Below are 12,515 nucleotides of genomic sequence, written 5' to 3'. Positions count from 1 at the left end.
AGTTTGGCTCTAATGTGCTGTGGAGATCTTTTTGAATTGTATCTGTTTGGGAATCTTTGAGCTTCCTGTGTCTGGATGTCTAAGTCTCTTGCTACGTTTGGGAATTTTTCCACTAGTATTTTGTTAAATAGGTTTTCTGACTCTTTTGTTTCCTCTTTGCTTTTGGGGACCCTGAAAATGCAAATATTTGGTTGTTTAATGGTGGCCCATTCGCCACACAGGTTTTGTTTATTCTTTTTTCTTTATTTTTGCCAGACTGCATTTTTTGTGAAGACCTGTCTTCTAGTTCTGAACTTTTTTCTTCTTGCTTCGTCTAGTCTACTGTTGAAGGTTTCAAATGTATTTTGTATTTCATTAAATGAATTCTTCCATTCCATAATTTCTCTTTGCTAATTTGTATGATAGCTATCTCTTTGGTAAATTTATCATTAATATCCTGAATTGTTTTCTTGATTTCTTTGTATTACTTTCATGTATTCTCTTGTATATCACTGAGCTTCTTTAGAATCAATAATTTGAATTATTTATCCAAGACTTCATAAATTTCATTTTGATTGGGGTCTCTTGCTGGGTAATTAGTACAATCATTTGGAAGTGTCATATTTCCTTGCTTTATAAATGTTTCTTGTGTCCTTATGTCAATATCTTTCATCTTGTTTAACAGTCACTTATTTCCATTTTTAAAATTTGCTTTCACATGGGAAGACTTTTTCCTGAAGAAGTATCTATGAAGTTGGTTGAGTAGAGAACTTTGGCTTTAATTCTGGCTGTGTGTAGTAGTGCAGTCTTTGTATGATTCCTTTGGCTGTAAACCGTGTCAGCAGTGTACGTGATTTCTTCAGTAGCTTAGAGTGTAATTGTTAGTGGAGGCTGTGGTGAAGTTTCACTGGAGATGGGATGCCAATTGGGCCTGACCTTGGGCCCCAGTAGTGGCAGTGGTGGGCCAAGCATGCCTGTCCCATGCCTTGGGCCCCAGGGAGTTCTACTCTTGCACTGGTGTTAGCAGATCCAAGAGGCCTGATTCTTGGGCTTCCAGGTGGCTTGCTCAGGAGCCAGTGGTGGCAGCAGTGGGCCAAGTGGACTGGGGGCTTCTCAGTCCCCTGAACAGTAGGCATGGCATGAGCATTGGAAGTAGCAGTGGTGAGACTAACCCCTCAGTTCCAAGCATCATAGAGGTGGCTACAACAGGCTAGGTGGGCCAGTCTCCAGGCTCACAGGTGGCATGTGTAGGTGGGTGCCAGCTGTGATGGGAGCATCAGTTTGAGTGGGCATGACCTCAGGTGCTTGAGAGGAGTACTCAGTTCCCAATAGTGGTGGACTGGACTGGGCTATCCTCAGGCCCCCAGATGGTGTGTTGAGGCACTGGAAGGTGTGGAACTGGGCCTGTTGGATCTGCAGCCCTGCTACTGTGGAGGGTATTGTTGCTTTCAGTGGCAGCAGCTGTATACGGGTGGCTGGGGAGCATGCACTTCACTTGTGCTTTGGTCATGGCTGCAGCAGCCCTCCATGGAAGCTGCTGCAGGTGGGGGGTTTTGTCCTTAGGGTGCATGAACTTGCATGGTGGGTTTGTTCCTGGGGGGCAGTGCAGTCTTTGCTGATGGTTCATACTTCATCCCTGGAGGCAACAGCCAGCCACAGTGGTGGCTGCAGGCAGAGAATGTCAATGGGGCTCCAGAGATATGGAGATACAAGGACTATTGAGCCCCCAGGTAGTATGCAGTCTGGTGGGGGCCGGGCTCTCAATATGCTGCCTTGCTGTAGCTGGTTAGGGGGTTAGGGGATGTGTGGGATCCAGCATGAGCTCCCTGTATGGAGCAATGTCTTCATGTGATCTCCAGACAGCTCCCTGTCTTAGTCTCAGGGTCTGCCAGGGTTTAGGGGCTTTCTGGTGGCTAGGATACAGGAGTCCAAGGTGGGAATGTGGACTGCTAGCCGTCACTCACTTACCTTTCTTTTCGCTGGAGAGATAACCTCTCCAGGATTCCAGCCAATCCATGCCTTGATTCTCTCTCCTTCCTTGCTTTAGGTGTTTCCTCTTACTTCTCTGTTGAATTCTAGTGTTGGATAATCTATTTGAAATGTGATTATCTACTTGCTATTTTGGTTCTTTTTTGTGGAGGAGGTGAGTGCCAGATGCCTATAGTTAGCCATCTTGAAGCCCCTCCCACTGAGGAAATATGTCTTTACATGACCACAAATACTTCATGGCCATGGTCCTTAGGTCCTTAATTTTTCTTTGCATCGGAAATCTGTATGAAAATCTTGTGGATGCTGGAGAGGATGCTGGAGACTTTCCTTGGAACAAAGTTCCTGTGCACACACACAGCCCTTTCAGCGACTCTTAGATCTCTGTAAAACAACCCAAGGGGCCCAGGTTCATTGGATCTTTATTTTTAAAAATGGTAATGAATTCATCTCTGACCTCTTAAAGGTTGTATTTTAATTTTAAAATTCCACAAATGGTAAAATGGAAGAATATGACCAAGGGAGAACAGATTATGGAATCTCAGGAGTATTAACTTAGCATTTTCCTTATTTTTTTTTTCACAAATGTAATTGTTAATCCTCAGGAAGACACATCCTCTCCTTTTCCCCTAGCCTTATATTGTATAATTTACCCTGAACCATGGAATGGATCCAGAAAACTAATACAATGAAAGTTTTCTGGATGCCCTTATTTTGTATATGCATTTTGCAATGTTCTTCGCTGTTACATAGAAAAGGAAGGCATGTATATTATACATATTTCAGATGACAAAACAATTAATCTAATTGGAAATATTCTGAGTGACTGGTAGTTGCAAATAAAGACTGAAGTATTTTATTCGTTGAGAAATAAATGAATACATACTATGCAGCATATCTCATTTATTTGTAGGAAAACAAAGTGCACAAAAATCTTAAGTTATAAAATTATTGCAAAACAAATATAAACTGCCTGAAAACAATGCCCTTTGAAAGGAGTGGTTATATACATTGGACACATAAGAAAAATAAAACAAAATCGAAACCCAAAACCAAGCAAAAACAAAACTCAAAACCAAAATGCGATAGTCTGTTATATATGGGAACAGAAACAGGCTATGTTCTTATGTTTGTTACTTGGCAATTTATTGTTAGTGACTTAGAATTTGGAAGATTTCATTCTACTGATACTACATTACAAGTAGTGAATGATTCCACAAATGGTTACTAATTATTAGTATTATTTTTGAATTCCTCAGTGTTATTTACAACATTGTTTGGTGTCCTATGTAGCATCTTTTTTTCCCTTAGGGTTAGAGGGGAAGGGTATTTAAGAGTAGAGGAGGACAAGGAAATACAGAAAATTAACATAGTCACCAACAACTCAGTTTTCTATGTGTGTATTAAAAATTACTGCTTTACATGTTACTAAAACTAAGTATCTTAAAATGATCAGATGTCATTTCTCAGGGATTCTAAAATGAGCAACAAAGAAAAATTTACAAGGCAGGCTATTTCTCAACCAAGGACTTCCTGTTAGATTTTCAAATTATCTGATAATTTTGTCAGTAATTTTTATTAACTGTGTAAGTTCCAATTTCCTCATGTGTTATGGCTTCAGAGAAAAAGCAGTCCTGGTGCCTTAGACTTCTGTGTCTCCATTGAAAGCAGTGAAGTCACTAGTTAATTAACCTTACTGCTCTCTTTCAGATCCCCATTTCTGCACTTGTCTCATTTGTGGAGGCCCTGGAAGTGGGATACAGCAAGCACAAAAATCCTTACCATAACTTAATGCACGCTGCCGATGTTACACAGACAGTGCATTACCTCCTCTATAAGACAGGAGTGGCGGTAAGTAGGGATAGGAACTCTTAGGTTCCCCAAAAGATGTAAGGATGAGTTTTTAATGGTGACTGTTCCAATTCTGATGAGGTGGAGGCCACGAGTCATGCGTTGTTTTATGGACTTCCTGTTTCCCAGGAGTAATCTAACCAATATGGAAAGTCTTGGAGTTCTCCGTTGCCTCTGAAATTTTCTCCATCCTGAGCCTGATGAGATAAATACCTAGTAGTGATTTGCATCTTCACTGGGTTATAACCAATTTAAATATAAAGACTACAACTAAATATGTATTTCTAGATATGGAGAGTGGTACTGTTAACCTTTTGCTATGGTCAATAACAATGATATTCACGTATACTGAAGTTGTATTCAATGTACTTGGCAACCATGTTATGCAAAGTTAGCTTTTGGTTTAAGCCACTAGGTCTTTTTCACAGGGACTATAGTTATTCACATCCTATTTATATGCCTTTGATTGTTTTAACCTAACGGTAAATCGTTACTTCTAACCATGTGAAATGTTTCTTGCTTCTTTTGGCCCAACATTTTAGCTCTTTAGATGTTTTTGGTTTTGCTTTAAAAATTTTTTTTTAAGACATGGAAATCTCAGTCTGTCACCCAGGCTGGAGTGCAATGGTGAGATCATAGCTCACTGCAGCCTCGAACTCCTGGGCTCAAGTGGTCCTGCTATCACAGGCTGCTGAGTAGCTGGGACTATGGGCGTGCACCATCTTCAGTTGTTTTTGAATCTGTGTTCTGTGTTTACTGACCTGCTCAACTTGGTTGTCTTTGCTTTTTTCTTTTTTTCCTTGATGTAAGCCATTCATTTAAAAAGATATAGCCATTAAAGGCAAAAACAGGTCTGTATGAATTTTTACTTTGAAATCTCCTTTAGAATTGACATTAAGATAGACATACTTTGGGTATAGTTATCAATTATCCCATAAACCCAGGGCACATTTGTTATCTTTTCCTCCAGTGCCTGTTGAAAGACTTGGCCTAATATCTCACTGAATTAAAAATGGAATATGTGGGAGGATTGTGGGCTTTGGAGCTAGATACAGTGGCTATAAATCCCTGCCTAATTGCTTACTAGATATCGTGACCTATGATAAATTACTTGAGTCTCTGAGCGAAGACTTCCTCATTTTTTTAAAATGGTGAAAAATATTCCACTTTGTAGAAGTGCTCTGATGGTTAGGAATAAAGTATCAAAAATATTAAGTACTCTGCCTCATAAAGGAAGCTCAACAATTAGGCATTATTGTTAAAACGTTGCAGAATTTTCGTAAAACCTATGGTCATTTTTTCAGTTCTTCCTTATTATAAAGCTGATTTCTTAAAAATAGTATTTAAAACACTATCTTTAAAGTTATAACAAGATTATAAAGGGAACATTTTTAACTCAATAAAAGATTTTTACCAAACATTTAGAGCAAGCATCATATCGAATGATGGTTCCGTGAATACATGGAGCAAGACAGGGATACCCACATTAATACTCCTACTTGGCATTTTTCTGGAAGTCTCAGCCTCAAGAATGCAGTATGCAATATGATATCTTCAAAAGTTGAAGATATGTTCTGTGAAATAATGTGATCATCTCCTTTAGAAAATAAAATAAAGCCCTTTTAGATCAAATAAAATACCTCGATAGGTCTAGACAAAAGAGCTCTCCTATGCACTGGAAATTAACGAGTGTAATAGAAAAATGTACATTCCCAACAGTTTTTAAAAAGTATATGAATCACCTATAAAGAGCCTCAAAAACAATAAAAAGGAAACAAACTAAATCAAAGGGCACAAAAATGATCTTTAAATAAATGGAAAAGGCATCATGTTTTTAATGTGAGTGAAACCTCAGTACTATATAGATGTCAGTTTCCCTCAAAGTAATCTATAAATTCAAAGCAATACTATTCAAAGTTTCAAGGATTTTAATATGAAACATGATAATCTGAATCTGAAATTCATGTAAAATAGGTATTTCACAACCTTAGAAAAGACAATTTTGTAAAAGAACAATCTAATAGGGAATAGTTCTTACTCTCTTAGATATTACAATACATACTGAAGCTGAGCATGTGCTGTTTGTGAAAAAATAGGCAAATATATCAATAGAATTGATTAGAGTTTCAAAAAATAAACCCAAATGTTTATTGAGAACTTATATGCTGGGTCCTTTATTATGGGATGCTATAGACTGAATGTTTGCGTTCTCCCAAATTCCTCTGTTGAAATCCTAACTTCCAATGTGATGGTATTAGGTAGTGGGGCCTAGGGGAGGTGACCAGGTCATGAGCGTGGAGCTGTCGTGAATGGGATTAGTGCCTTTATAAAAATGAGTTCCCTTCCCTCTTCTGCCATGTGAGGACACAGTCATCTATAAATCCAGAAGCAGGCCCTCACCTGATGCCAAATCTACCAGCGCCTTGATCTTAAGCTTCCTAGCCTCCAGAACTGTGAGAAATAAATTTCTGTTGTTTATAAGTCACCCGGCCTATGGCATTCAGTATCTTAAGCTTCCTAGCCTCCAGAACTGTGAGAAATAAATTTCTGTTGTTTATAAGTCACCCAGCCTATAGCATTCAGTTACAGCTACCCAAATGGACTAAGATAATGGACAAGTTAAGAGGGTATCAGTACTCTTGTAGAACTTAACATTCTGGTGTGAAGTTACAGATAGAAGAGACCAATGGGAAGCAATCAAGAAAATGTTATTAATACTCTGTAGAGAATTAAAATAGAGGACCTACCCAGGGAAAGCTGGGTGTTTTATTACATAGTCAGGAAAGGACTCTCTCTGGAGATAGTATTTAAGCTGAGATAATTGTGTTTTTTGGCTTCAGCCATGCTAAGAGTGAAAGAAGAGTGTGACCACAGAGTTAGTGCAGGGTTTTAGTACAAGAGTCCTGTGAGAGAATAACTTTGCTACATTCAAGGAGCAGAAGTAAGGCAAGCCTGGTGGGAACAGCACATGATGGGGACAGTGGTGCATTATGAGGCTGAGGAAGAAGCAGGAGCTAGATCAGGTCTGGCTTTACAGGCCACACTAATGAATTCCAATTTTATCCTAAGTGCAGTCAGTAGGAAGCCACTACAGGGTTTTAGACAGGGAAGTGATGTGACCTGATAAAGATTCAAAAAGGATTACTGTGGTGAATGGATTTTAAGGCCGCCTGCTAGGAAAATCCTGCAGAAGTCTAGTGAAGAGATGCTGATAGTTTGGACTAGGAAGGATGCTGCTGGGATGGAGAGAAGAAAATGCTGTTTCTGAGACAGAGTTCAAAGGACTGCTGTGGTGAATAGGATTTGGAACATTAAAGAGGGGAATCGAGAATACATCTTAGATTCTTGGTTTGATAAACAGTTGACAAGAATGCCTGGTGGCAAACCAAGTTTTGGAGGACAGGGGATCAAGAATTCTGATTTAGACATGTAGAGTTTAAGATCCGTAGTAGACATCCATTTACAGAGGCCAAGCAGGAAGAAAAAGGGTGCTAGAGTTCCAGGGGAGATCAGGGATAAACATGTAGATTAGGTAGTCTTGGGCATATCAATAGTATAAGAAGACATGGAACTAGATGGGATTATCTAAAGACAGAGTGAATAGATAGTTAGAAGGGGCTCTGAAGTGAGTCCTGGAACACTCCAAAGATCAAAATGAAGGGAAAGAATTAGAGCCAACAATAGAAACTAAAAAAGAGTGGCCAGTGACATGGGGTATAAACCAAGGGAGTTTGGGGCCACGGAAGCCATGGAAAGAGAATGCTTCAAGAAGAGAGTGGTGCATTGCATGGGACATGCCGATGGTCAAGTAAGATAAGGACAGAGAAATGACCATTCACTCTGGCAACATGGAAGTCATTGTTGACCTTGACATGAGTCATCTCAGTGGTTTGGTGAGAATGGAACACTGACTAGAGTATAATGAAGAAAAAAAATTGCAGGTGAGAACATGAAGACATGACTATAGACAACTTAATAGGGAAAATCACCCAGTTTAAAAAATGTTTTGGCTACAGTTATTTATTTAGAAAAAAGAGAATGCTTTCACTCTACTTCGAGTCATTCACCCCCAAAAAATCTGACAAATGAATTAAAGATGTAAATACAAAAGTAAAAATTTGATCATATTAGAAGAAAAAATGAGAATATGTTTATGGCCTTGAAAAAAGACATTCTTTTTAAAATTAAGCTTTTAAACACAAGAGTTATACAACAAAATATTGATTAATTTGAATACATTAAAGTTAAAAGCTTTCGTAGGATAAAAAGCATCATAAACAAATTAATGAAGTAAGCATTTGGAGAAAATACATAGAGAACATAGATTAAGATCCAGATTGTATAAATGAATCAGGAAAATAACACAAATTCAGTCAAACAATATGAGCAGGCAATTAACAGAAAAGGTAATATGTTTAATCAATAAAAGAAATATGAAAAGATGTACCATTCATTAGTATCTAAGGATATATAAACATATACAGTTTTAATCCATTATATACCTATGGGCAAAAATGTTGAAAGTGTGATACTATTAACTGTTGGTTAGGATGTAGAGCAGGGTTTCTCAACCTCAGCACTATTGACATTTGGGGCCAGATAATTCTTTGTTGCTTTTCTATGCATTGTGGTGTAGCAGTATGCCTGACCTGTAGTCACGAGATGCCAGTAGCACTACTCCCCACTCCAGTTATGACAACCAATAATGTCTCCAGACCTTGCCAAATAAACCACTGGTTGGAGGGGCAATTGTCCCAGGTTGAGAACCACTGATTGAGAAGAAATTATGTTCTCATATACTGCTCATCTGAGGGTAAATTGGTATAGTCATATAAGAAAACAATTTTGCAGTGATTGCTATAAGGAAAAATATACATACCAATCCTCCAGCACTTCCAAGTGTACCCAGGGAGGCCTATACAATCAGATTCATTGTAGCAATGTTTGCCATAGTGAACAATTACGGAGTATATACCTATCAATAGGGAGTTAGAACTCTGGAATACCATAGATTTCTATGACTAAAATTCAAGATGTATTATTCAGTTTAAAAAGTTGTAGAAAAATATGTTCTACATGATGTATATTATTAAACATAGCACATGTATATACACATAGATATATATGAGAGTATATTGAAAAACATCTAAAAAGATAAAGAGTAAATTGAAGATAGTGGTTACCTCTGGGGAGATTCTCATCCTGAAGTAATGGCCAAAGGGAACTTTATATCTGTATTGTTTGAAGTTTTTGTTTGTTAACACTAGTGGGTCATCCCAGTAGTGGGATCATCTTATGGACCCTTATTGGGTCATCCTATCACTTAAACAGTTAAACATTGTTTAAATGTTATTTGTAAAATTACTTCTCTATGAGACCATTACTTAGGTAAAGTGAGCTGTGAACATTTTAGGATATTGGATATAACATTACAGGATATTGTAACATTATATTATATCATATATCCTATGATATAACTTTATATTATTTATATTATTAAAGTTATAGGATATATAATATATTCTATATTATAATATAGGATATTATAGGATATTGTACCATTACTGTACATTGTACATTATTGTACCATTGGCTATATATATGGCCAATGTCCTATTTATTGAAACAAATAGGATAAATAAGTCTATAATACTGGGATTTATTGAAACAAGCAGGATAAATAAGTCTCTAATACTGTGATCCTGACTCTCTCTCACTCTATATGTATATAGGCTGTTTACGTATATATATAGTCTATATATAGTCAATAAATCATAAATGTATATAGTCAATAGTCAATATACATATAGTCTATATATATAGTATATATATATATAGTCAATACATCATATATTATGATAGTTTCCCTAGGTCATTATATATTTATTATAAGAAAATCTTAGGCCGGGCGCGGTGGCTCACGCCTGTAATCCTAGCACTTTGGGAGGCCGAGACGGGCGGATCACGAGGTCAGGAGATCGAGACCATCTTGGCTAACACGGTGAAACCCCGTTTCTACTAAAAATACAAAAAATTAGCCGGGCGTGTTGGCGGGCGCCTGTAGTCCCAGCTACTTGGGAGGCTGAGGCAGGAGAATGGCATGAACCTGGGAGGCGGAGCTTGCAGTGAGCCGAGATCGCGCCACTGCACTCCAACCTGGGAGACACAGCGAGACTCCGTCTCAAAAAAAAAAAAAAAAGAAAATCTTAATAGTTCATTATTGGGTTATTCTATCACTTAAACAGTTAAAATTTTTTTTCACTACTGTAAATGATATTCTGGTTAGCCTCCTTGCATAGCAATATTTTCCCACTAAAGTTTCATATGTGTGTGTTTTTACTTTTTATTGTTAATACTAGTAAATTAAACATTTTCCTTATGTAATAACCACTTTTATTTTCTTTGGTTATAACATCTCCATTCCTGAGAACTTAATATTTTGCTGAGAAAATGTTGAATTTCTCAATATTCTTAATAAAAATGATTACCTAATGCCTAGCATACAGTAGAATATTAGTAAATGATAGTTATTATTATTACTAAACATAAGTAATCATGACTAGCAACACTTGTTATATATGTGAATATTTCAAAACTTGTGATTGCCTTTTAATTGTATGACCTTATATATAGACTTTCTTAAAAATAACATAAGGTAACATATTAGTGGGAGAATGCATCTTCTTCACTCCTAAGGGTTTCATTCATTTGGAGTGTTTTCCTTAGGGTAGGCTATATTTTGCTACAGGATCAAACAATCCCCAAATCTCAATGGTTTAGAAATAATATCTGCTTTTTTTCACTTCCCGTAACAGTAAGTTAAAGAATCTGCCTGTGTCATTCTCACTCCAAGGGCCTAGGTTTTCTAAACAGCCACCCTCCTGAGTGTTGTCAGGCATTATGGTAGAGAGAAAGGGGCTCTGGTCTTCCTATATCTGTATTTAAATTCTATGGCTCAGAAACTCTGCTCATCACTTCTGCTCACAACTCACTGGCCAAAATGACTCACACAGTCCCCCCAACCATAAAGGGGCCAGAAAGTCTAATCCTACTATATGCTTGGAAAGAAGAAAGCCAAACACTCTGTTATTTATTTATTTCTCCCTGTCTGTTTTCTCTTCTGTCTGCTTCTGGCACCTCTCTTAGACCTTCTGAATGCATCTTCATACCTCTTAGCTTCTCCCATGTTTTCCAGTCTTTCAGTATTTTAATGATACCTCCTGAGAGATGTCCTCAACTCTTTCTTCCACATTATCAGTTTGGACTTCCGATATGTCCTTCTAGTTATTCAACCTGTTTATTTAATATTTTTAGTTAGCAATATTTTTAATTTCAGGAACTCCTCTTTTTTTGCCCTTTGAATGTGCTAATGTCTTAGCAAACTTACATATTTATGAATGTACCTACACGTTTTGAAAACTTCCTTTAAAAGTCTTTTTAAAAATAGAATTATCTCTTTTAACTGATGGGGAATATGCTATTTGTTTATGAGAATCTTCTTACACTATTGGCTTTTTTCCCTCAAAATGTCTAGTGAAGTTTGGTTGTTGGAACATATTTGTAAGTGAATGTCCAGGTGGGTTAGATGGGTCAGGGGTGTGGGTGTCCTCTGTATTTGTGTGGTCTGTCCAAAGAGACTTCTAGGGAGGGCATGGCAGCTCTTCATCAGCAACAGTCTTCTCAGTGTCCTTCCCACCTCTTTGACTGTAGCTCTTGTCCTTATGCTTGTAAAATGGCTGATGTACCTTTGCAAATCCAGGTAAGAAGATAAGGCAGAATACAAAGCACAAAAGTTGGAAACCAAATAAATCTGCCCACTTTTAAAGAGCTATCCAGAAATCCGAACCAGCAACTTTCACTTCTGTTTTATTGGCCAGAACTGTGTCTCATGGCCACTGCGGTATATAGGGAAGTCTGACACACTGCCATCTCAAACAAAATCAGAGACATTGTTAGTAAGGAAAAAAAGGGCAGTTGGGCAATCAAAAGTGATTCCCATTACAAGTAATATTATTCTTATTTTAAGGAAGATAAATCTCTAATTCATAGAAATTAAAATTATTCTATTACAAAGTAGCTATATGGGCTAAATTGTATTTCTCATCGATTCATATATTGACATCCTAGTCCGCAGGACCTCAGAATGGGACTGTATTTGGAGAGATGGCCTTTGAAGAGGTATTAAGGTAAAATAAAGTCGTATGGATGGGCTCTAATCCATTATGACTGGTGTTCTTAGAGAAAGAGGAGATTAGAACACAGACATGCACTTGCAGGTAGAAGGGTCCATTGTGAGGATACAGAGAGAATATAGCTGTCTGCAAGGCAAGGAGAGAGGTCTCAGGAGAAAACAGTCCTGCTGACACCTTGATTTTGGACTTTTCTCCTCCAGAAACGTGAGAAAATAAATTTCCGTTGTTTAAGCTACCCAGCCCGTGTTATTTTGTTATGGCAGCCCGAGCAACTGAGTACAGTACGGGAGCCAGAATTCGGTCCCAGCTCTGACTTCAGAGGCCATGCATTTAAATATTAGGCATGCTTCTACAATATGCCTTTGGCAAAAAAAAAAAAAAAAGCCTCTTATATTCTTACACCTCAGTATCCTCATGTGCACTTATTTCCAGGTATTGTGATGAGGATGAAAATGGATGCAAAAATGCATTTTGAACTCATCTATTCAACACACTTATTGTGCAGAG

General features: G+C 37.7%; 1 protein-coding gene across 10 annotated transcripts in view; it reads left to right on the top strand.

Moving 5' to 3' along the window:
- Window positions 1-12,515, top strand: part of PDE1C (phosphodiesterase 1C) — a 593,630-nt gene that overhangs the window by 436,111 nt on the left and 145,004 nt on the right. For all 10 annotated transcript variants that reach the window (XR_001719169.4, XR_010158831.1, XM_003318247.6 and 7 more), the window contains one exon: window positions 3,676-3,816. Coding sequence is in view for 8 of the 10 variants with exons in the window: in XM_003318247.6 (XP_003318295.2) it covers window positions 3,676-3,816 (141 nt within the window). In the remaining 2 variants the exon portion in view is untranslated. The remainder of the gene's footprint in view (window positions 1-3,675; window positions 3,817-12,515) is intronic.

The sequence above is a fragment of the Pan troglodytes genome, chromosome 6, assembly GCF_028858775.2.
Source record: "Pan troglodytes isolate AG18354 chromosome 6, NHGRI_mPanTro3-v2.0_pri, whole genome shotgun sequence".
NCBI classification, from domain to species: Eukaryota; Metazoa; Chordata; class Mammalia; order Primates; family Hominidae; genus Pan; species Pan troglodytes.
Note: the sequence above shows the minus strand (reverse complement) of the source record. Positions and strands in the feature narration are given on the sequence as shown.